General features: G+C 42.5%; 1 protein-coding gene across 1 annotated transcript in view; it reads left to right on the top strand.

The window, feature by feature from the left end:
* The window catches only part of LOC308690131 (NACHT, LRR and PYD domains-containing protein 12-like), a 263008-nt gene extending 237125 nt beyond the window's left edge, over positions 1-25883 (top strand). The window contains exons 12-13 of the mRNA XM_081364419.1: positions 17434-17616; positions 25071-25883. Of these exons, the coding sequence (XP_081220545.1) occupies positions 17434-17614 (181 nt within the window). The 3' untranslated portion in view covers positions 17615-17616; positions 25071-25883. The remainder of the gene's footprint in view (positions 1-17433; positions 17617-25070) is intronic.
* The last annotated feature ends 337 nt before the right edge of the window (positions 25884-26220 follow it).

The following is a 26220-nucleotide window of genomic DNA, read 5'->3' as shown; positions in this document are numbered from 1 at the left end:
AATGTTTATAAAGGTGTATGGCTCATAAATGTGTGACAAGTATTCGCTGAGTTTTGTTTCAGTTTATAGACGTGCTCAAGAAAAAAAAGTTCACCGCGACGGAGAGGCAGAACGCACACACTGTTTATTTTCTTTATTTTACAAAAGCACAATGTTTTGATTTGATTGGAAGTGGACACATACAAAAGTAGAAATACCACAGATTCTTTTTTTATATTTCTTTTTTCTGTATGACCATAAATGACGGAGAAATTTAAGTTTATAGTGCTACAATGTGGAGAAAATCCAGCAAAACGCGTCGGCGCGTTTGTCGACCTCAGAGGGTTAAGGCCTGAGGATAAAAATTCATTGGACGTAATGATTTCTTTTGATGAACTTTCAAAGGCGGTCAAAGGCGGTCAAACAGCTCTCTACAGGAAAGTCACCAGGAATTGATGGTTTACCAGCGGAGTTTTATAAAGCCTTTTGGGGTGTCTTAGGAGAAGATTTGTATAATGTATTTTGTGAATGTTTTAAAAGAGGTTGTCTACCAAACAGTTGTCAAAGAGCTGTGTTATCACTTCTGCCAAAAAATTGAGACCTAGGCTTGTTGAAGAATTGGCGACCAATGTCTTTAATGTGTCTAGATTATAAAATATTGTCTAAATATTTAGCAAACAGACTAAAAAATATTTTGCATGTTGTGGTGGAAAGTGAACAAACTTGCTGTATTCCTGGGCGGACAATAATGGACAATTTGTTTCTTATGAGAGATGTGATTGATTTATCTATTAGAAAAAATCTTGATGTGGGTTTTTTATCTATTGACCAAGAGAAAGTTGTTGACCGGGTAGGTCATGAATACCTTTTTACTGTGTTAAAAACCTTTGGATTTGGGGAGAATATTATTTCTTGGATAAAAATACTTTATGAAGATGCTTCAGTTATGCTTAAGATAGGAGGTGGCCTGAGTTGTCCTATCCCTGTTAAAAGAGGAATATGGCAGGGATGTCCTCTATCAGGACACCTTTAGAGTTTAGCCATAGAACCCTTACTGTGTAAGCTAAGAAATGAGTTACAAGGTTTAATGATACCAGGGGATAATTCAGGGCTAAGGTATTCTGTGTCTGCTTATGCAGATGATGTAAATATTTTTATTTCTGGTCAAAATGATATTCAGATACTTTGTAAAAGTTTAAACATTTATGAAAAGTCTTCTTCAGCCTAGGTAATCTGGGCAAAGTGTGAATGGTTTGCTGTGGGGTCTTGGGTTGATACTGGGCCACCTCAACTTCCTGAAGGACTGAAATGGGGAAAGGAAGGTTTTAAAGTTTTGGGGGTGTATTTGGGGGACTGATAAGTATAAAGAAAAGAACTGGGAGGGTCTGCTTGAAAAGGTTGTTGCTAAGTTGTCTAATTGGAACTGGCTATTGCCCGAACTATCTTATAGAGGCAGAGTCCTAATTACAAACAACCTGACTGCCTATATGTTATGGCACAAACTGAATGTGCTTGAGCCACCAGATGACAGTATTAAGGAGATTCAGCGGAAACTGGTGGACTTTTTCTGGTCTGGCCAAAAATGGATTCCTCGGCAGGCACTTTGTCTACCAGTGATTGAAGGAGGGCAAAGCCTAATAGATGTACGAAGCCGCATAAATGCTTTTCGATTGCAAGCAGCCCAGAGACTATTGTACGAGGAGAATGCTGGGTGGATTAATGTTGCTTGTGCTCTTCTGCGGAAAACATCTGGATTATTGTATGCTAAACAGCTTTTTTTACTGCAAAGTGATGAAGTGGATTTGAAAGAGTTGACACCTTTTTATAAGTCAATGATAACAGCTTAGAAAAAGACATTTATTATACACAGAGATATTTTACAACCTGAGGACTGGATAATGGGAGAACCGCTGTTCCATAACCCATTAATAAGAACAAGGATTTTGTCCTCTAAATCTGTGGAAAGCTGTTTTGTGAAGGCTGGGTATGTCAAGTTGGGCGATCTGAGAAGTGGTGATGACTGGAAGACAGCTGAGTCTTTGCAGAGTGTTACGGGGTTGAGATCTCTTCGACTTGTGAGACGAATAATGGAGGAGGTGTGGGCAGCTCTGCCTGGGGCCTGCAGAGAGGCACTGTCACAGGTCTGGAATGGGCACTATACATTTCCACCCATCAAAGTATCTGCTGCTGTGCAAGAGGAGATGGAGGAAACTGCACATTCGATTTTATCATTCGAGTACCCAGAGTTGGGGAGTTTTCAAGATATTAAGAAGAAAGAGCTCTATGTAATGTGTAAAAGTTACACATCAGACTGTGCTAAGAGGAGTGAAGACTTGGAGGTGGTCAGAAGTGTTTGGGACAAATTTTAAGGCATGTTGGAGGTCTCTATATAAGTTGCCTGTCGAAAAGCTTACTGCAGACTTGCAGTGGAGACTGATGTTCGGGGCTATAGCTATGAACAGACACGTGGCACACCTCAATCCAGCAGTGGGGACAGGGTGTTTATTTTGTGGCTTAGAAGAAACGGTTAATCATTTATTTATTGATTGTTTTAGGTTGGAGGGAATGTTTAATTTTTTAACACAAGTTTTTATAAAGTTTGGTGTAAAAACACACTCTGTCAATTTAGATAATTTAGCGTTTTCATCTGGTCGCGATGAAATATATAATTGAGTGTCATCACCATAACAGTGGAAACTAATTCCATGTTTTCTTATAATATTACCAAGTGGCAGCATATATATTGAGAATAGCAGAGGGCCTAACACAGATCCTTGCGGCACTCCATAGTTTACTGGCATTATCTTCGATTTTTCCCCATTTAAACAGACAAAATGGTAGCGGTCTGATAAGTACAATCTAAACCAGCTTAATGCCTGTCCTTGAACACCAGTGTAATTTTGTAGTCGATCTAGGAATATTGTGTGATCTATAGTGTCGAACGCAGCGCTAAGATCGAGTAAAACTAATATTGAGATACAGCCTTGGTCAGAAGCTAGAAGTAAATCATTTGTAATTTTAACGAGCGCAGTTTCTGTGCTATGATGCGGTCTGAATCCTGACTGAAATTTTTCATAGATATCATTTTCTTGCAAGAAAGAGCACAATTGAGCGGACACAACTTTTTCTAGTATTTTAATAATAATAATAATAATGCATTTTATTTAAGGCGCCTTTCAAACCACTCAAGGTTACCGTACAACAAGTAGCAACAGTAACAATATTAAAACAGAAAATAACAGTAAACAACAATGTCAATAAAAAACAGCAATAAAAATAAATAAATAAAGAATAAAAATACTGGACTTGAGTGCACGAAGTAATCATAGAAGATAAGCAGTTCTGAATAAATGAGTTTTAAGTTTGACTTTAAATTGAGCTAAAGAGTCAGAATTACGGATGTTGACTGGGAGAGAATCCAAAGACGAGGAGAAACACGACTAAAGGCCCTATGGCCCATGGTGGTTAGGCGAGCAGAAGGTGTATGGAGAAGACCCAGTGAAGAGGAACGGAGAGTTCGAGAAGGGGTGTAGGGATGTAAGAGGTCTGAAAGGTAAGGTGGAGCGAGGTGATGAAGAGATTTGTATGTGAGGAGGAGAATTTTAAATTCAATCCGAAAATTGATAGGAAGCCAATGTAGCTGTTGAAGTGATGGGGTGATATGTTGAATAGGTGAAGTCCGGGTTATGATACGAGCTGCAGAATTCTGAATCAGCTGGAGTTTATGAAGAGATTTGTGTGGTAAACCAGATAATAGAGAGTTACAATAATCGATGCGGGAGGTGACAAGCGAATGAACAAGAATAGAGGAACTATGCGGAGTGAGAAATGGACGGAGGCGAGCAATATTGCGGAGATGAAAATAACAAGACCTGGTTATGTTATTAATGTGAGCATCAAATGATAGGGTACTGTCAAAGATGACCCCCAAGTTCCTAGCCTGGCGGGAGGGAGAAATGGAAGAACCATCAATGGATAATGAAAAACTGCATGACTTAGAGAGAGTAGAATTAGTACCAATGAGGAGTACTTCAGTCTTACTAGCATTAAGTTTGAGGAAATTGGCAGAAAACCAAACATTTATTTCATGAAGACAGTTGGTAAGACAGGCGGGAGAATGGAATCAGGGTTTGTAGAAATGTAAAGCTGTGTATCATCGAATAACAGTGAAATTTAATACCGAATTTTGAAAAGATATTGCCGAGTGGGAGAAGGTAAATTAGGAACAATAGGGGGCCTAGGACAGAGCCTTGGGGGACACCACAGCTAACAGGAGAAGGTTGGGAATGAAATTTCTTTAGTTGTACAAACTGTGTGCGGTTTGAAAGGTATGAAATGAACCAGGCATAAGGAATACCAGTGATACCAATGTCAGATAGTCGATGCAAGAGAATACTGTGTGAAATTGTGTCAAAAGCTGCACTCAAGTCAAGTAGAACAAGAATAGATAACAACCCGCCATCAGCAGCCATTAACAGGTCATTCGTTACTCTCACTAGTGCAGTTTCAGTGCTATGCTTAGGACGAAACCCTGACTGAAAACACTCATACAAGTTATTACTACTAAGATGAGCATGAACCTGTGCTGCCACTGCTTTTTCAAGAATTTTTTAAATAAATGGAAGATTTGAGATAGGACGGTAATTATCTAAATTGTTTGGGTCTGCGCCAAGTTTCTTAAGAACAGGGGTTATGGCAGCTATTTTAAAAGATGATGAAACAATGCCAGAACTAAGAGAAGTGTGAATAATTCGAGTTATAAGAGAAGATAAAGAGGGAAAACAAGCCTTTACCAAATGAGTTGGTATAGGATCAAGTAGACATGTGGAAGAATTAGATTTATAAATTAACTGAGAAATTTCTTCTTCAGATGGTAAGTTGAAAGAAGAAAGGAAGAGGAGGGGCAAATTAATTGAGACACTGTGTGGTGAACTACAGTAAGAGGTAGCCAAAGAGGCCAGTTGTTGGTGGATGGTAGTTATTTTGTCATTGAAGAAAGACATAAATTTATCACATTGAGCAGTGCAGTACAGGTGTGCGGGAAGTGTGTCAGGTGGTTTCAGAATACGATTAACAGTTGAATACAATGCTTTAGTATTACCATCTCCAGACTCAATTAAATGCGAATAGAAAACATTTTTGGCAGCATAAAGAGCATCTTTGTAAAGATGAACATGTTCACTATACAGCTCTCTATGTATCATAAGACCAGTTCGTTTGTAAAGGCGTTCCAAACGCCGGCCTCTGGTTTTGAGCTGGCGAAGTTCAGGAGTGAACCAGGGCGCAGAATGGGTGAATGATACAGTCCGAGTTTTAAGTGGTGCAAGAGTATCAAGGAGCTGCTGTAGTTCAAAGTTGTAAAAGGAGACCAAATTGTCAGGAGAAGTGAGATGGTCACTGAGTGGAGAATCAGTAATTGCGGCAGTCAGAACAGAAGGGTCGATCTTTTTTATATTCCGAAATGACATCAAACGTTGTTGTTTGGATTTAGAGAGTGCAACATCAGCATTAAAGGAAAGCAATTTATGATCAGATATGGGTATTACATCTGCAGTACAGTCCCGAGGTGTAACACCTGAACAGCAGATGAGGTCCAGAGTGTGGCCTTTAGAGTGAGTTGGAAAGTTCACATATTGTTGGAGACCAAAACTGTCTAAGCAAGAATTGAAATCCCTTGTGAGTGGGTTACTGGCAGTATCCATATGAATGTTAAAATCACCCAGGAGAATAAGATTGGGTGATAAGGTACACAGATGGGTTCAAAATGCACAAAAGTCACTTATAAAAGTATTGCAGTATTTCGGAGGCCGATAAATAACAGCTAATACTGTGGGTGTTGGACCGCTGATGAGTAGAGCAGTCGATTCAAAAGAAACATAATTTTAGACATAAATGGAAGGTTTGAAATGGGTCTGTAATTTGCTAGATTATTATGATCTAATTGTGGTTTCTTAATAAGAGGTTTTATAACTGCCAACTTGAATATTCTTGGAACATGACCTAAAGATAAAGACGAGTTAATAATATTGAGAAGAGCCTCTTCCCCTACAGAGCCCCTTTCACACAGCGCTTTGAACACGGGAAATTGCCGGCAAATTGCCAGAGTGCCTTCTGTGTGAACGCAAACACGACCCGGGATTGATGCCGGGATCGATGCCGGGTTGGGGACCTAGTAACATTGCCGTGTTCAGTCCCGGAACGCGCGTTGTGTGAACAAAAGCCGTAATAATGCCGAGTCGTAGTGATGACGCTGAAGCGCGGGATCGTTCGCCAGCTGTGAACCGGTACGTAATGCGCAAGTTTATGATCGAATCAGAGAACAAAATGCACAAGCGAGAGAAAGAGAGATCGCAGCTCATAAGCAAACTGAAGACGCTGCTGAGACATTACAAGTCACATCGATGTCACATGTCTTTACGGGATTTTTACGGGTTGTTCACTCTCTGATTCCGGAAAATCACTGGCAGTGTGAATGAACCAAAATCAAACGAACCCGGGTCAAATCCCGGGTCACTTTATCCGTGTATTTTCCGGAATATCTGTGTGAAAGGGGCTTAGGTAACACTTCTTTCAGTAGTTTAGTTGGTATAGGATCTAATAAACATGTTGTTGGTTTAGATGCAATGATAAGTTTATTTCGCTCTTCCTGTCCTATAGTTGTAATGCGCTGTAGTTGTTCTTGAGGGGCGATAATTGAGGCTGAATCATAAGACACCATTAAAGATTGTACATTTACAATTGTGTTTCTGATGCTTTCTATTTTCTCAGTGAAGAAATTCATGAAATCATTACTACTAAACTGTAACGGAATATTTTGCTCAGGTAATGTCTGTTTATTTGTTAGTCTAGCCACGGTGTTAAATAAAAACCTTGGATTATTTTGGTTATTTTCTATTAGTTTGTGGAGGTGCTCAGCCCTGGCTGCTTTTAGGGCCTTTTTATAATGTGACATACTGTCTTTCCACCAAGGTTATAATCGTTAACAAAAACGAACGAAAAAATGAAAACTAGGTGGGAAAAAACATTGTCGTTAACTGAAATAAAAATAAAAACGAGGCATTACAAAAAAACGATAACTAACTAAAACTGTAATGTGTGTTTGGCAAAACTAACTAAAATAAAATAAAATTATGGAGTAAATGTCCTTAGTTCTCTTACGAGAGGTTCTCTCGTATTGCGTAAGTAGCTTACGCTGCGGGGAAAGTCATCTTTTCTCGAGATATGAAGCCAAAAAATTATCCTTAATTTTTAATAATCTTGTCAACGCAGTGCAGCAGCAAGCAGACCTAGAGCAGGCATTCTAGGGTGCTCATTGGCTGTCCTGCAGCAACTGCAGAAGCCTATCGCTGAGCCCTTGGCGTGACGTCACGTCCAATGAGCGCGCTTCACGCGCCACAGCCCGCCAGAAGGGGTGTGGCTTAGCGTACATAAGCGGGGCTCAGAGGCTGCTTCACTGATTTCTGTCTCTTCAGCGAAGCTCTCCACATCGCTGGACTCTGAGGAAGCCGCGCCGTCGAATCAAGCAACCAGCACGCCGAGGATTATGCCTGAGGAAGCCGGCCGTCTTCGCCGCCTTCAGCCATCCCTGCCTGCTTCGCTATCCGGCAATTATATCCTTTTACTCTGCTCTGTGTTTTTGTGTGTTGTGCGCTCGCCCCGCGACACAGTTAATCTAAAAGAGCGCGAGGCGTTTGTTGCAAAATGCCTCGCAATTCCTGTGGCTCGTGCAGAGCCCTGCTCAGCGACAGGGGCCGCCATGTGATCTGCGCTCTCTGCCTGGGCCTCGACCACGCAGCCCTCGCCCTCGCTTCGGGCGGCTGCGAGCTCTGCGAAGAACTGCCGATGTCGACCCTGCGGGCTCGACTCGCCATGTTCGACGCTCCTGCTGTCTCTCCGTCTGCCTCCACCGGGTCGCGTAAGAAGAAACGCCGCTCCCAGAGACCACCGGAGCCGGATGCAGCAGCTGAGCGCTCGCCGGAGCCCCTCCCGCGAGCCTCGCTATCTCCTTCTCCCCCACCCTTTCCCAATGCGCAGCGGCCGGCTTTTGCCCGCACTGCCGTCGCCTCAGGGGATGAAGCGGACGATGCTGCTATCGTGGACAGCTGCTCTCTACTAGCCTTGGACAGCGAAGAGTGGTCTGGATCTCACCGCTCCGCCTCCTCTACACAGGAGTCTAGCCGCCGCCAAGCGCCTGCCTCCAGGTCAGCACCCTTCCTGCCTGAGCTCCACGCTGAGCTTTTGAAGTCGTGGAACGCCCCCTTCTCCGCTAGATTCCGCGCACTGGTCTCCTCGACCCTCTCCCAGGTGGACGGGGCCGTCGAGAAGGGATACGCAAAAATCCCCCCGGTAGAGGAAGCTGTTTGCAACGCACCTTTGCCCGCCATCCGCCAGATGGCGCTCAAAGTCTGCCCTGCCGTCCAAGGCATGCAGGACCACTTCAGCTCTTGTCGGCCGCGCTTTCGCCGCCTCCGGCCAGGCTGCTTCCGCCCTGCACTCGATGACTCGATGACTCCTACAAGCTAATCTCCTCCGCGAGCTGGACGAGAAAGGCCCGGATCAAGCCGTTCTGACGGATCTGCGCAATGCGACGGACCTTTCGCTTCGCGCTACTAAAACTGCTGCACAAGCCATCGGCAGATCCATGGCCTCGCTCACCGTCACCGACAGACATCTCTGGTTAACGCTGGCGGATATGAGCGAATCTGAGCGCAGTGTTTTCCTCAAAGCCCCGCTCTCTCCAACCGGCCTATTCGGCCCAGCGGTCAGCGGGATTGTAGATCGGTTCTCGGAGGTACAAAAGGCATCGCAGGCTATGAGTCTCTTCCTGCCCGCCGTTCGAGTTCAGCTGCAGGCCGCTCCCAAAATCAGCCTCCTGCACGCAGCTCGTCACAGCGCTCTTCTCAGCCTCCGTCTTCGCAGCGACGTCAGGGCGGCCGCCCTAGACCGCGCTCAACCAGCCGTCACAGGCCGCCTACCCCCGGGGACCGCGGCCCAGGATAGCGCTGAAACCTGAGTCCGCGAAGTCCTCCTAGCAGCCGCAGAGAGGAAAAGATGGCCGAGTCCCGCTGCGGCCGGACCACCAGCGAAGCGCCCAACTCTGTCAGTCCCCTTACAAAAGACTACTGCAGCAGCTTACACCGCAGCCAACGAGCCAGTAACACAACTCGCTCGCCTGCACACAAACGGCGTTTTTACGGCGACCCAGAGAAATCTCATAAAGAGTATAAATTCGGGTTTTCCGGCTCACGCCGAAGGTGTCATAATTGTAGAAAATGTGCCCACACCCCTGTGCTCACTGCTACACACAAACACGGTCTCCACGGTAACGCTCACAGAGCGCACTCTCATAAAGCGGGCACGCACTGCTCGAGTGCTAAGCGTAGAGAATGTGCCCACAATTCTGTGCCCACACCTACCCACTGCCCGCTCTGTCACACAGTTACCCCGGGTTGCGGATCCTTTAAAGCTCCCAAACACTGGCCGTGTTACAAATGTAAGCCTTGCGCCGCTCACGAGCACGTGCACTTACTAACAAACACCATACTCCCCACGCCGCTCTCGCGCCACGGGTTTTTAACAGCAAAATGTGCCCCATCCATAGTAGTCGAGCCGTTATGCGCTGTACAGCCAGTCACCACTGTTTACAGCCCCCGTATTCGCATCTGCTTCAAGCAGAAATAGCAAAACTGCTGCGCAAAGGGGCTATAGAACAGGTGCACCCTTCTCTGAGCGAGTCGGGCTTTTACAGCCATTATTTCCTCATACCCAAGAAGGACGGAGCGCTAAGACCTATTTTAGATCTGAGACATTTGAACAAAGCTCTCATGAGACGGCCATTCAAAATGATCACAACCAGACAAATCCTCGCGCAAATTCGCCCAGGAGACTGGTTTATCTCTCTCGATCTGAAGGACGTGTATTTTCAGATCCAGATAACACCCCGTCACAGGCCATTCTTGAGATTCGCCTTCGACGGTCGGGTATATCAATATACAGTCCTGCCGTTCGGCCTGTCTTTGGCACCCCGTACATTCACGAAGTGCATGGACACGGCTCTCGCTCCCCTGAGAAGACGGGGAATGCGAATACTGAACTATCTGGACGACTGGCTAATTCTGGCGCAGTCAGAGACAGAGCTTGTGTCTCACAGAACAGCGCTTCTCAGCCATCTGGAAAGCCTGGGTCTCTCGGTCAACTGGACCAAGAGCTCATTATCGCCCTGTCAGTCAATTTCCTTTCTTGGAATAGAACTGGACTCGGTGGCTATGACGGCCAGATTGTCAGAGCAGCGCGCGCGCCGCATTCGACATCTCACCGCATCTTTCCAGAAGGGCAGCCAGGCTCCGCTGAGGACATTCCAGCAAATCCTGGGACATATGGCTTCAGCTGCAGCAGCACTCCACGCTGGCTGAAAGCGCGCGTGCCTCAACGAGCCTGGGCGGCCGGCAGCTCGCGAGTCAGGGTGAATCAGGGATGCATTTCAGCCCTGCAGCCCTGGCTGGCAGCCGAATGGTATCGCACGGGAGTGACGATGGGTGTTGTCTCGCACCGGAAAGTTGTCTCGACGGACGCTTACAACCAAGGTTGGGGAGCGCTCTTCGAAGGCAGACCGGTCTATGGCCTCTGGTCAGACCAGGAGAGTCTCCTTCACATAAACTGTCTAGAGATGCTCGCGGTCGAGAACACGCTCAAGCACTTCCTCCCATACCTACAAGGTCACCATGTTCTAGTCCGCACGGACAATACATCAGTAGTGGCCTACGTGAACCGCCAGGGCGGTGTCAGATCCAAAATGCTCTGCACCCTGGCGGAACGCCTCCTCGTGTGGGCTCAGCACTCATTGCGCTCGCTGAGAGCCGCGCATGTGCCTGGTCACCTGAACGAGGGTCCGGACAGACTGTCCAGGGACAATGTTCTCCCTGGGGAGTGGTCTTTGCATACCCAAACAGTCAAGTCACTGTGGTGCCGTTTCGGCAAAGCGAAAGTCGACCTCTTTGCGTCAAAAGACAACGCTCACTGCCCAAAGTTCTTTTCGAAGAACGAGGACGCGCTGGCCCAAACCTGGCCCAGCGGCCTGCTATATGCCTTTCCCCCGGTCTCTCTGCTGCCACAAGTCATCGGGAGAATCAGGGAAGCGCGCCACACAGTGCTCCTCATAGCCCCGTATTGGGAGAACCGGACGTGGTTCCCGGAACTAATACGGCTGGCAGACACAGCCCCCTGGCCGATACCGGCGAGAAGAGACCTTCTCTCTCAAGCCCGCGGCTCGATCTGGCATCCTCATCCAGAGCGCTGGTCTCTGGATGCATGGATACTCAACGGATACCAGTTGACCTGCCAAAAGGGGTCGTGAACACGATCACACAGTCTAGAGCCCCCTCCACGAGACAGCTCTATACGTCTAAATGGTCTGTGTTTAATAAATGGTGCACTTCTTCAAGAGCTGCTGGACACGGGCAGGTCCCCTTCCACGCTCAAAGTATATGTTGCGGTCATCTCAGCTTTCGCCGATTCGGCGCTGGGTTGCGCATAAGGAAGGAACGAGTTCGTCATCCGCTTCCTTAGAGGAGCTAGGAGGATGAACCCCCCACGACCCCCCTCGGTTCCTATTTGGGATCTTTCCTTGGTCCTGGAGGCCATGAAAACGCATCCCTTTGAACCCATGGAAACTGTGGATATGAAATACCTCACGCTCAAAACCATTTTTCTGATAGCTCTGTCTTCAGTCAAACGTGTGGGAGACCATCTGTTAACGCCGCGTGCCTCGAGTTCGGACCTAATGACTCGAAAGTTATTCTCAAACCGAGGCATGGTTATGTCCCCAAAATTTTGGGCACTCCCTTCAGAGCACAGGTCATTTCTCTCTCAGCCCTGCCGACAACCGGCAGTGAGGTCGATGGTAATCTCCTCTGCCCTGTCAGAGCGCTGAGAAATTACATCACACGCTCCACCGCTGTCAGGCACTCGGAGCAGCTTTTCATTTCGTTTGGTGGGCGCACCAAAGGTCTCGCCGCCCCGAAACACAGCCTGTCCAGATGGATAGTGGACGCAATTGCAGCTGCTTATGCGTCTAAAAACCTGCAGTGCCCACTGGGCATCAGAGCTCACACACACAGCCCCTCCCGCATCTCCATGAGAACGAGTGTTCGTTCGACGTTGAAAGCAAGTTCACGAAAGGTTGGTATGTCTATCTCGTGAACACCTTTACACAATCACACATTAACAAGTGGTATAAAAATATTTTTAAATTTGAATATAATTTTGTCAGTGTGTTAATGTCGACCCGAGAAGCGATTGCGCCTTCTTTAGAAAGTTAACTAGTCGCAAGTTTGAGGTAAAATGCACCTTTTGGTTGTTGTGGTTGTCGATGTCAAAACACTGTATAAGCTGTGATTCAAATTTTAAATAATGTCATTTTTTTACTTTTAAACTGAATGTTTGCTGCTTCAATCCAGATGAGTAGGCTATTGACTGTATAGGGTAAATTTAGTATAGGATGTGAAAATTGTACAGCTGTGGTGTATAGGGTGTGAATTCTGTATAGAAGATTTGTAGATTTTTGGTACGGCGTGTGGATTTTGTAAGAGGTAACCTTAAAGGAATTTCAATGGGGTGTGAATTTTGTATAGGGTGTTGTATGATGTTTTTGTTGAGTTATTATTACACAATACTTTTTCTGACCTTTTTAAATCTTGCCCCTGACAAATAACCCAAATTACAAAAAAAGACTAAAACTAAACTAAAACTAATAAAAACTAAACTAAAACTAAGCATTTTCAAAAAAATAAAAACTAAACTAGCAAACCCACTTTAAAAACTAATTAAAACCAAACTGAATTTGAAAACAAAAAGTCAAAACGAAATAAAAATAAAAACTAATGAAAAATGCAAAACTATAATAACCCTGCTTTCCACGCGATTCTAAAGACCTCTAAATTAGTTTGTTTCCATTTACGCTTTAAATTACGGGTTTCTCTCTTTAGAACATGCGTAGCACTGTTGTACCATGGTGCTTTAGTTTTCTCTCTAACCTTTTTTAATCTAATTGGTGCAACAATGTTTAATGTACTAGAGAAAATGGTACTCATAGTGCTAGTCATTTCCTCTAGTTCATCTGTTTGTTTGGGTTCACTGAGCAGCTGAGATAGATCAGGTAAGCTATTTGAGAATCTATCTATAGTTGTTGGAAGGATTGTTCTGCCTGGTCGATAACGTGGCGCAACATGACAAATTTCAGCAGTACGTAGTATGCAAGTGACCATGTAATGGTCAGTGACTTCACTTTGCGGTATATCATCTATATCGGTTGGATTGGTTCCATGTGATATAATTAAATCTAGCGTATGATTAAGATGATGAGTAGGACCAGTTACGTTTTGCTTGACCCCAAAGGAGTTTAATAAATCTGTAAACGCAGCCCCTAACGCATCATTTGTGTTATCTACGCGTATGTTAAAATCTACAACAATTAATGCTTTATCGACGTTGACCAATAGATCTGAGAGAAAGTCTGCAAACTCTTTTAGGAAATCAGCATAGGGCCCTGGCGGTCTATATATGGTAGCCAAAGCTAGAGATAATAGGGATTTATTTCTTACATCTAAGAGAGTAACATTTAGCACAAGTACTTCAAACGAATTAAACCTGTGACCTGTTTTCTGAGTAACATTAAGAATATCTCTATAGATTGTTGCAACACCGCCGCCACGACCAATCAGACGGGGCTCATGCTTATAACAGTATCCAGGAGGAGTAGACTCATTAAGACCGAAATAATCATTTGGTTTAAGCCAGGTTTCAGTAAGGCAAAGTACATCGAAACTATTATCTGTGACCATTTCATTTACAATAACCCTTAGGTGTGAGCGATCTAATGTTAAGAAGACCTAGCTTTATAAATTGTTTTTGTTCACTAATATTGAGATTTTCTGGTTTAATCACAATTAGATTTTTCCTAGATCCTACAGTAGATTTAATGTTTGACCTCACTAAACGTGGAATAGACACAGTTTCAATATAATGTTCTAAATTGGTACTTATATCAATTAGGTTTGGACAGCAAAGAGTGTGATTTGGACTTTGACTTACTAGTCATATGGTGTGCAACGCTTTGGAGATGTTGTCCGACAGAAAAGCCGCTCCGATTCTGCTGGGGTGAAGGCCATCAGCACGGAAGAGCCTAAGTCGCTCCCAAAACAGATTCCAATTATTTACAAAGAGCAGCTTCTGTTCATTACACCATGAAATGAACCATTCATTTAGAGCAAATAATCTACTGAACCTTTCTTGTCCTAGTCGGTACGTGGGAAGCGGTCCAGACACGATGATCGTTGTTTCAGGCGATGTGCTGCATACGTCTCGATCAGGCTCCTGTAGTCCTTCTTCAGAACCTCCGTCTGCCGCAGCCTGATGTCGTTCGTTCCAGCGTGCAGCACGACAGCTCCGACGCGCTCGTCACCGTTCAGGATCTCGGGGACCTGCGCAGCAACATCGAGAACACGAGCACCAGGAAAGCAGTGAGTGCGCACCTTACCTTTACCTGAGGAAGCGTGGACATGCCGGACGATGGAACTGCCGATGATCACAGCGTCGCGTTCCGTCTCGCGAAGAGGGGAGAAGCGGTTCTGGGTGTAGATGTCGAAGGCCGGGAGGGGCGGAGAGGTCCTTGCTCTGGTCCTGGCTCGCATCTTCCGCTGTGGAATCACCCAGGGTCCGGAGTAGACGAGGTCGGAGTCAAAAGGTTACTAACCACTGACTTGTGAGCATCGGCGCGTGATGTTTCAAGCACGGATCGCAGATCTTGCAGCTCGGCCTGTCTCTCTAGTAGGTCGCGGATCTGCTTCTCCACGGACTCAAGCTCTAACTGCACAGAATGCAGCTCGAAGGTGTCCTCACCTGCACTCAAAGATAACGTTAGACACACATCCGTTATATTCGCCATTATAGCAGATGTGCTATAATGGCGAATTATAGCTTTCAGTGATATGGGTGTAAATAAGACGATAGATAGGCGCGACCACAGTACAATGCTAGCGGGCTAAGGCTAGTAGTGGAAGGTTGGATATAAGTAGCAATATTAAAGCAATCCGATTGTTTTTTAAAGAGAATAGTATTCCAGATATGTTCACACGCTATAATAATGAAAATGTTTGTTTGTAAAAGAGTGTAAAGAAGAAAATCAAGGTTTCTGAATTCATTCGACAGAGCTCCAAACACAACAAAAATATACTGTCTTTATGTTGTTTCTACGTTACAGTGGAAATTGAGTCTCATATTATTTAAATTTTACTATTAGCAAGAGGAGATATGTCTGTGTAAAATGTATTTGGCTTTAAAATGTAGGTAAGTTACAGTTTCAACAAATTAAAATACTCAAAGTTCAGCAGAACTTGTATGAAATGAGAGATTTCTTATCAGTTTATATTAACCCTCTGGAGTCTGAGCGGTTTTCTGGGCCCTTGAGATGTTCTGACATGCCCTGACATTTGTGCTTTTTTCAGTTGCTTATAAACATATTAATGGCAAAGGTGTAAATTCACTCTATAAAGCACAAACAGGGCTACCATAATATGTGAGCCACGTGTATGTACATGTTTTAATTTTTGAGAGAATAATGTTTATGCGTGGATATTGAAAAAACTAAAAACTAAAATTTCTGAAATAAGGCCACAAAACACATAGTAAATATGTGTCAATAAGACTTTTGACCAATGGATGTCGTCGCCTATAGTTTTTTCTTCAAAATTATGTGAAAATAGTCTTGCTTTATCGTTCAAATAAAACCATACATTGATTTAAATTGATGTAAAACAGGTTTTGCTTGGAAAGCCAATATGCGAGGGGGCGTGGAATTACCACCCACTCTGCATAATGACTCTGTATAATGATGAGCCATTCACACAGGTGTGAAACTGGCTGAGCCACAATGCTTGGACAAAAGATATTTAGAAGAAGACTTATATTGACCATTTAAGATTTTGCTTACATCTATCTTGTACATATGTTGTGCTATTTTATTAAAAAGGTTACAATTACAACAATAATTACAATTTCAACAATATTTCAAGTGTACTCTTTCTTTGTAAAAAAAAGAAAGATTATAGGCCTACATTTTATCTATGTATTCATTACTTTGAATATAGCCAACATTGGAAGAGCTAACATCTTAGTTGATGACTTTATTTTTGACAAAAATATTAGGCTATTTTATATATAGAAATTGCTAAACAAAAGCTTATTTGACGAGGCAGTATATTCTACAGTAAAAACTGTACCCAAATCTACTAAACAAAATGTTGTCTTTCATATTTCGCCTGACTGTAAAGTTGTTTTCATGAAATATTAGGGCATATAAATGTTAATTTGCAGTTTACGTTGCTTATACAAATAGCCAACATTTTATTTCAACATATTTCAGTCGATTTTTACTCATCTCAGTATAGCAATACAGTTTGCTAAAACATCATCATTCGTTGACGATAGGCTTATTTACTTTAAATCCAGGAAAGTTGTTAATGAAAAAAATATTAAAATTAAGATACAATTGATACAAAACGAAATTCGTTTTAAAGAAAGGATTTGTACTTTTTGTTTTGAGGTCTCTGTGAAAGTTTGAAAGTCTTTTAGTGTTTTTTTTAGAGCTCGCGTCCATAATGGAGAAAAAACAGAGCGCATGCCGTTCATTCGTCAATAAACAGAAACCCGAGAAGGAAAAACTTACTAGTATTCCTCAGCTCGTATTCCTCGTATTCCTCATTATTCCTCACAGCGCTGCAAGACGGTGTAAGCAAGTAATGTTCTGAATAAAATTGTGTTTTGGTTTTCTCGAGCTGATGGGGGCGTTCACAGGATTGCGCGGATTACCTCAGCCATTTGCGTTTGAATAGCGTGCGCTCTCCGTGGGCGGAGTCACATTACATTTGAATTAGCTCTAATTAGGTCGACTGGAATCGCTCTCTTTTAATTCAGATTTCACAAGATGAGAATATTTGTTTTTTATATAAATTACTTCATTTAAAAGAAGAGATTTCAAGCTTCATAAAGACATATATCACGTGTATGTGTGAGAAGTATTCACTGAGTTATGGTTCATTTTCGGACGCGTTTCAGAATGGACTACACGGACAGAGAGAAGGCAGAACTCGCTTCGTGTTTATTTTTCTTTATTTGTCGAAAAGCACAACACTATGTTTTTATTGTGAGTATACACAAAAATAATACACATTTAACAGAATCGATTGATGTATAGAACTCCTATGGAAAATCAAAGTCAACAGAGTATTCATGATTTTCCTTTACACTGATAAAAAAAAAGCGAGCTGGTATCGCCGGCGATACCGTCGACCTCAGGGGGTTAAATGGATGTGTAATTATTCAACAGATTTAACAATCTTTTGTTGTGAGTTCTGATGTCACAGTCTCAGATATCTTCATTGTTTCTGTGTGTGTTTGTAGATTACGGGAATGTGATGTGACAGGAAAAGGCTGTGGTTATCTGGCTTCAGCTCTGCGTTCAAACCCCTCACACCTGAGAGAGCTGTATCTGGGCAATAATAACCTGGGAGACTCAGGACTCAAGATGCTCTCTGATCTACTGAAGGATCCAAACTATGCACTGAACGAACTGGATACTTAGCGGTAAGATTCATTCTGTGAATATATCAGGGGTGTGATTCTTCCAGATAAATTCGGAAATCCGCCTTTTCCGACCTGAAAATGATGCTCTCGTAAATCATGCAAATGTGCTTTTTTTCGGGTCGCACTCAAAGCACGGTTCAGGTATTGGTAAACATAATGACCGCTCTCCGCTGTCAACGTTTTTTGTGCCTCTGATTCAGGTCTTCATGTCACTCCACTAGTAGTCCATTCATTTGTCACGATGGAACTTCATTCTTTCAAAGCAGAGCTCCACCAAAGAGCCTGCACTCGTTGAGGAAGGTTATCTAAAGTGTGTGCTAAGAATTTTGGACGTGTGGGGTGAACTATTTATTTTCTTAGCTGAAGCCGACAACGGGACAAAATAAATGTAAAGAGAGACAAGGTGGAATTCCTATTTTCATTTTGACAAGTATAATAAATTCTGTAGTCTCCCGACATGGTTAGAAAATACTGCCTCTAGAGCCAGCTGAGTCATAGCATGATCAGTATAGCCTACGGAAGCCCTGAACCGCAACGAAAGAAAGAAAGAAAGATATCCATACAAAAAAGAAAATCTAGGGGTGTCATGGTAGGTGCGCCGTATATTTTCCTTCTTTTTTGTCCTTTGCCAATCACACCTATGATATATGTATGTGTATTTCAGTCCCATATTCAAGTGTACAGGGGAGTGAAATGTCGAAAGGCTCTGTATTAGAGCTGCGTGGAGGACAAGATTTACTGATTTACTTTATTACAATATCAATCTCAAGGAGTAGGCCTTCTGAAAAAGATAGTTCACGCAAACATTTTAAATCTGTCATTATTTACTCTCCCTCACGTCATCCAAACCTGCATGACTACCTTTATTCTGCCGAACACAAAAGAAGACACTCTTGAGGGGGGCGCTGCTGAGCAACCAATGGAGTAGGACGTGTGTTTAGAGGCTCCCGCAGATATTCGACCAAATCGTTATTTATCAGCGTTTTTTTTTTGGTGCAAATCTTTTAAAACAGATACCCAAGTGAATTCCGTGCTTGTTAGCATTTAGTTTGAAAGAGTTACAATGTCTGGAAGGAACACTAAACTTCGTGCTACAACCCAGCAGCAGAGGCCTGACTCACAGGTGACACCCTCGGTAGCGGGTGGTTCGTCTCCGCCTTGCGGCTCGACCTCGCCCAGGCCTGACGCTCAAGTTAACGTTACAGATACGGACGCTTTGAAGCTCGAACTGCTAACGTGTTTGAGACAAGATATTGCGGAGATTTTTAAAACCGAACTCCGAGCGGCACTGGGAGACGACCGATCTACAATCAGAGCGGACTTGCAAGCCGTGAAAACCCAGCTGGCAAATGATAAAGCAGCTGCGGATGCTGAGTTAGCCTTACTCAAAGGTACTGTGGGTGAAGTGGAGGTATCCCTTTCGTCGTGTACTGACGACATTGTTGATCTGAAGTGCAAATATGAATGCTTAAGTTCCGAGTTTTCCAAGTTGGAGAATAAGTGCGAGGACCTCGAATCCAGATCACGCCGCCAAAACATAAGAATCGTTGGTGTTTCTGAAGACACGGTTGTTAACACTACCGCGGTCGCCGCCCTTCTAAAGGACGTACTGAAGTTGGATAAAGAGCCGCTATTAGACCGAGCACACAGATCAGCCCAGCCGAGGCCCAGACCAGATGAGCGACCTCGTACCATTATCGCCAGATTCCACTACTACACTGATTTTGCAGATGTTTTGTGACGCGCAAGAGAGGGCCAACGGTTTGGTGCGGGGAATGTGAGGATTAGTATTTTCCCCGATCACACTGCCAAGGTAGCCCGAGCCAGGGCTGCCTTCAATGAAGTTAGGAAGCACCTGCGAGGCGTTGAGGGGGTCCGCTACGGTCTTTTCTACCCGGCCCGGCTGCGGATCACCTATGGAGGTGTGGAAAAGGACTTTGTTTCAGCGGATGATGCTAAAGCTTATGTTGAGGAGATGAACATTGGGTAATATTTACAACTGGCATCTTACAGTCATATCATGCCTTCAGTTTACATTCGAATATTGTTTACATCCTGTGTTTATATATTTAACGTTAGGTTAGGCCTGTTTATTTCTTAATTTGAGACTCCTTCATCTCTCCTTATAATTTCTTTGGTGAATTTAAATCGAGGTGTAATAACGCTCTACTTTAGCTCAATGTTATGTTTATAATATAAGTTTAGTTATGATGAGCCAAGTGTTTATATTTCCTCTTTACAATTTAAATTAGGCCTAGTTAGCAAACGCACTTGATATCTTATTACTGTTAGATCGACCCGTTATGGGGTATATCAGTATTAGCTGAGCCTTAATGCCAATTGATTCTGTGGGAGTGTCTCTTAGGTTTACCTTAAGTGATTCTCCGAGTTGTCACTGTTGTGGCGACAGTTTTCCCGGTTTTGCACTGCTGTCTCCCTTATGGAGACTTTGTTTTGGTGTATGTGGGTACATGGGGTTATGTATGTGTATGGGTGGGAATTTGGGGAGGTCACTCACCCTGGCTTTCTGGTTTTCTTATTTTTTCTAAATGTGTTCTGCTAATGTTAATTTGAATCCTAATACGGGCAAGCCAATTCGTTTTCTCACTTGGAATATACGAGGTATGAGCAATCCTGTTAAAAGATCCAGGGTTTTTACCCATCTGAAGCGGCTTAGCGCTGACATTGTGTTTTTGCAGGAAACCCATCTTAGACTTAAAGACCATCATAGGCTCCGGTCTTCCTGGATAGGTCAGATCCACCATTCCAATTTTAACTCCAAAGCCAGAGGAGTTGCTATTTTAATTGGTAAAAAAAGTTAAATTTCTATCTAGTGAGGTTATTGCAGATAAAAATGGCAGATATCTCATAGTGGCAGGCACATTAATGCAGACCAAGGTGTTGCTTGTCAACGTTTATGCACCTAATTTTGATGATGTTGATTTTGCCAATAGACTACTTAGCAGCATACCTCATTTAAACACCCATTTGTTGATTTTTGGAGGGGATCTGAATTGTGTGTTTGACCCAGTCTTAGACAGATCTAGTCCCCGCACAATATCCCAATCTTCTATGTACAAATCCTTCGCTGATTTCATGACTCAGAGTGGTTTGGTGGATCCTTGGAGGCATCGTAATCCCTCAGCTAAAAAGTTTTCTTTCTTCTCCCAGGTACATCATTCTTACTCAAGAATTGATTACTTTTTTATAGATAACAGTATTAATCGTTGTGTTGTTTCCACTGATTATTCAGCCATTCTAATCTCCGATCATGCTCCATTGTTTCTTGATGTTCAATTATCCATACATAAATATACTGCACCGCTTTGGAGACTAAATTCTTTATTACTGGCAGATAAAACATTTTGTGATTTTATTTCCAATTCTATTGATGAGTTTCTTTCTTTTAATCAGAATGAGGCTACATCATATTCACTGCTTTGGGAGTCATTGAAAGCATTTCTCAGGGGACAGATTATCTCGTATTCCTCCTACTCCAATAAAAAACAAAACAAGGCTGTCAGAACTTTTGGTAGCTATCGGTAACCTTGATCAAGAATGTGCATCTGACCCCTCCCCAGAGTTATTTAAGAAGCGTCTTGATCTCCAGACAGAGTTCGATCTAATTTCATCTAAAAGCGCAGAGCGAATGTTATTATTAACTCGTGGTACTTTTTATGAACACGGTGATAAAGCTATCGGTTATTGGCACACCAGTTAAAACGGCAATCCACCTCGCGTCTCATACCCCAAATTAAGAATTCTTCTGGTATACTTGTCACAGATCCTAAGGAAATTAGTGCGTCATTTAAGTTATTCTACTCTGCTCTGTACAAATCAGAATTTCCGACAAATTCCACTAAGATGAATCAGTTTCTGTATAACCTTGAAAATCCTACTATTGATTGTGATCGTGTGAAGGAATTGGATGCTCCTCTTTCCTTGGAAGAATTACTGCTTTCTATCAAAGCAATGCAGTCAAATAAAGCCCCTGGTCCTGATGGATTTACAGTAGAGGTTTGTTTTTTTTTTTTTTTTTTTTTTTTTTTTTCTCCCACCTTTTTTTTTCTTCCCTCTTCGGAGGACAGCTTTATTTTATTTTTATTTTTTATAGAGACGATATATTTTTTAAGTACATACACTATATTACATTTAAATCACATTTATAATCAGTGCATTTAACTGTTGTCCTACCATAACCTTTCACCATGTTTTAGTAAGATTTAGTAAGATTTTCCACAGACTGATAACAGGCTTGTACTGACTGCAGACTGCTGTGCTGGAATATAGACTGGTAACGGACTTGTGCTGACTGCAGACTGCTGGGCCGGGACACAGGCTGGTAACTGGATTGTGCTGACTGCAGACTGTTGAGCCGGGACACAGACTGGTAACTGGATTGTGCTGACTGCGGACTGCTGGGCTGGTCCACAGACTGGTAACGAGCTTGTACTGGCTACAGGCCGCTAATCTAGGACTCAGACTGAGAGCTGGTTTGTGCTGACTGCAGGCCACTGGGCTGGTCCACAGGCTGGTAACGAGCTTGTGCTGACTGTAAACTGCTGGACTGGAACACGGACTGGTAATGAAATTAGGTTGACTGCCGCTGAGCTGGGACACAGACTGGTAACGGGATTGTGCTGACTGCAGGCCACTGGGCTGGTCCACAGACTGGTAACGGGCTTGTGCTAACTGCAGACTGCTGGGCTGGTCCACAGACTGGTAACGGGCTTGTGCTGACTGCAGGCCGCTGGGCCGGGACACAAACTGGTAACGGGATTGTGCTGACTGCCGACTGCTGGGCTGGTCTACAGACTGGTAACAAGCTTGTGCTTACTGCAGACTACTGGGCTGAGACACAGACTGGTAACGGGCTTGTGTTGACTGCAGACCATTGGGCTGGTCCAGAGACTGGTAACGGGCTTGTGCTGACTGCAGGCCGCTGAGCTGGGACACAAACTGGTAACGGGATTAAGCTGACTGCAGGCCGCTGAGCTGGGACACAGACTGAGACAGTAGTCAGACAGTAGAGTTTTTTAAGAAATTCAGTGATAAATTGGCCCCTTTACTTTTGCAGATGTATAATGAATCTTTGGAAAACGGTTTACTACCTCCCACACTTACTCAAGCATCAATTTCTCTTCTCTTAAAGCCTGACAAGGACCCTAACCTCTGTGGCTCTTATAGACCTCTTTCCTTACTAAATGTTGATGTAGACAAAATGATAAGTTCCTTTATATGGTGCGCGAAGCCTCCACGGGTCCACAGGTCATTACTTCAGCAATGTAAGTTTGGTGGTGGTCTTGCTCTACCGAACTTCCAATTTTACTACTGGGCTATTCATATTCATAAAATACGATGCTGGAATGAGTTTCCCTATATACCTTGGTGCAAACTGGAAGCCCTTTCTTGCTGTCCGAAATCCTCTATATCTGCCCTCATACACTCCTCTCTTCCAACCAAAATTTCGCTGTATGTTAAAAACCCTGTGGTGCTTAATACTTTAAAAGTTTGGTATCAATTCAGGAAACATTTCAAATGTGTAACATCATCTCCAGTTGGTCCACTGTGTAGGAATCATTTGTTCCCTCCCTCATCTCTTGATTCTACTTTTTTAATATGGCATAACAAAGGTATACGTTGTTTTGCTGATTTGTATTCCAATGGTATCTTTGGAAGTTTTACCAATGTGTCATCATTGTATGGATGACCTGTGAACCATTTTTTTAGGTACCTTCAAGTTCGGCACTTTGTTTCAAAAAGTTTTTCTAATTTTCCCTTCTTAACTCCTCAACAACCATGGGATAGATTGCTTGACTTTAAGCCACAACAAAAAGGGATTGTCTCAGAAATGTATAATTGTATTCTGGATCTTTGTAACTACTCAAACTCAAAAACAAAGACTGCTTGGGAGGAGGAACTGGGACAACAATTCAGTGAGGAGTGGTGGCAAGAGGTCATTGATAGACTGAGTACTGTATCATCTTGTGCACATCTTGTACTGATTCATTTCAAGGTTGTACACAGGGTCCATTTCTCCAAAGCAAGATTATCTGCAATTTTCCCTGGAGTAGAGGATAAATGTGAACGATGTCTTAACCCATGTTGTCATTTGAGCCACATGTTTTTTCTTTGTCCACGGTTACACAACTTTTGGTCTGGTTTCTTCAACATAATTTCAATTATAATAGGAATACACCTTCAACCTTGCCCCTTAATTGCTATTTTTGGGACCCCAGACAAATCAGATCGATTTAATTGGGCACAGAAAGAAATTCTCAAATTCACATCTTTATTGGCCAGACGTCGAATTCTCGTACAGTGGAAATCTCCAAATCGTCCATCAGTTTCACAGTGGCTTACTGATGCTATGCATTTCTTAAAACTTGAGAAAATCAAGTACGCAATGAAAGGAAACACTGACAAGTTTTTTTTATATCTGGCAGCCTTTTCTATCATATTTTGCAGACTTGCAAGTCTTACCAGACTAAGTCCTGTTATATTTTATATTTGTATATGATTTTAAGTAAGCCGGGGTGGGGTGGGGTGGGGTGGTTTGGCTATGTCTTTTTCTTTTCTTGTTTTCTGTTATTTGTTTAAAATCTAAATTGTAAAAGTTGTCAATTCTATGTAACTCGATTCAGTTTTCAATAAAAATATGTTGCAAAAAAAAAAAAAAAAAAAAAAAAAAAGAAGACACTCTTTTCAGTCAGTGGTCACCAAAACTCCAAAATATCTTTTTTTTTTTGTTCAGCAGAAGAAATCCATACAGGTTTAGAACGACATGAGAGTGAGTAAATGATGACAGGGTTTTAATTTTAGTGTAAACTGTCCCTTTAAGAAAGCTCAGGTTTTATTTGCCTTACAATCAGTGGATTGCTTCTTTGGTGCTGGTTTGGTAAGAATATAACCATGTTGTGCTTGGACTGACAGGTTTGTCATATTTCCTCTTTGAGTGACTGCACATGATCTACTGTACAGGTTTTACATGACATTTCTGATTGAGTTTTTAAAACCAAAATACTCCCATTCAATTGAGGTGCTTCCATGTTTTGACACTGGATCTTCTTCTGCATCTTCATTGTCTTCACCATCAAGGGATCATTTTGACAAGCTAACACACGTTTGAGGTCTTTCAGACACGGTTCTTTCATCTGTCTTCACTATTTCTTATAAACAAGCATTAGACAGGTGTCTTTGACCGCTGTGATCCTCACTGTTTTTTCACTCTTTCTCATGTGATATTGCTTAATTAGTTTTATCTACACAGAAATCTGTTATGTGGTTATATATGAATAAATAAACATATTTATAATGAGTTTTTTCTAATTATTTTCCTCATTAAGTAAATGTGTGTGTTTTATAGTGTAAATAATGGAATATGACACAGGTATGTTTGCACACACACATATATCCGTGGTTAATGTTGTTTTGTTCTCTCTTCTTGTCTTCAGATGGTGATAATCTCTCACTGGATCCAAACACCAGCAGTCACTCTTCTCATTCTGTCTGAGGAGAACAGAAACATGACACATGTGTTTGAGGATCAGTCATATCCTGATCATCCAGAGAGATTTGATGAGTGTCGTCCGGTTCTGTGTGGAGAGAGTCTGACTGGAGTCAGTCAATGAATATCAGTGACATATAAAGGAATCAGCAGAAAAGGAAGGAGACACTGTACATTTGGATTCAACTAAATATCCTGGAGTCTGAACTGTGCCAGTGAATCTGTAATCAGAAGAGTAGGAGTGTTTCTGGACTGACTTTGTTCTTCTACACTCTGACACTCACACACATTCAACACAATCAGTTTATATAGTTTGTTCTTATTTTCCTCGCCGGTTGTAATACAGTCATGATTATTTCCTCTTAATATGTTTAAATGTTTAAGAAGTAATCTGCTGAAATGCTTCTTTTATCTTTTTGTTTTCTCTGCTTCTTCACATATTTGATAATTTCTGTGGTTAGTTTTATGAAAGAGCTTTACAAGGACCTGAGAAGAGCTTGTGCTGATAATCATTAAATCATCATTAGCCAGTTGTACAGAATATCCTCTGCTTTTGTGTTTAAACAGAAAGTCTACGAGCACATTCATTCAAGCGCTATGATGGTAATTTGTGCATTTTCATAGTTGATGATGCATTACATTGTTTCGATTCAGGTGAAATGTAAAGATTTAGATAATGTTCTTATACGATGGCCACTAAAAGTATTTAGACACTTAAGTCACAATTAAACATTTATAAATGTCTTTGCATTTGTTTTTCAATAAAGAAAAATGGAAAAAATCAAACAATAGATCTTTATGCAGTCTCAGGAAAAAAAAAAGTGAAACAGCCTTTTCATAAGATACATCTTTATACCATATTTACCCTTTAATGATACATATTAGTACTTTTTTTCTGGCTAAACATTATTTAAGCCTATTCTATTGGTTAGGATATTGATTGTAGCGTTTATACGCCCGTATAAATATCATTAATTATTATTCATAACGAATTATGATCAATAATTAATAATTTAATTATTTTCAGAATTTTCTGTAACAGAATCAATAATATGATAATTTATCAGTTCATCCAATGAACAGAAAGCATAAACCAT

The sequence above is a fragment of the Scardinius erythrophthalmus genome, assembly GCF_964197995.2.
Source record: "Scardinius erythrophthalmus genome assembly, chromosome: 4".
NCBI lineage: Eukaryota > Metazoa > Chordata > Actinopteri > Cypriniformes > Leuciscidae > Scardinius > Scardinius erythrophthalmus.
Note: the sequence above shows the minus strand (reverse complement) of the source record. Positions and strands in the feature narration are given on the sequence as shown.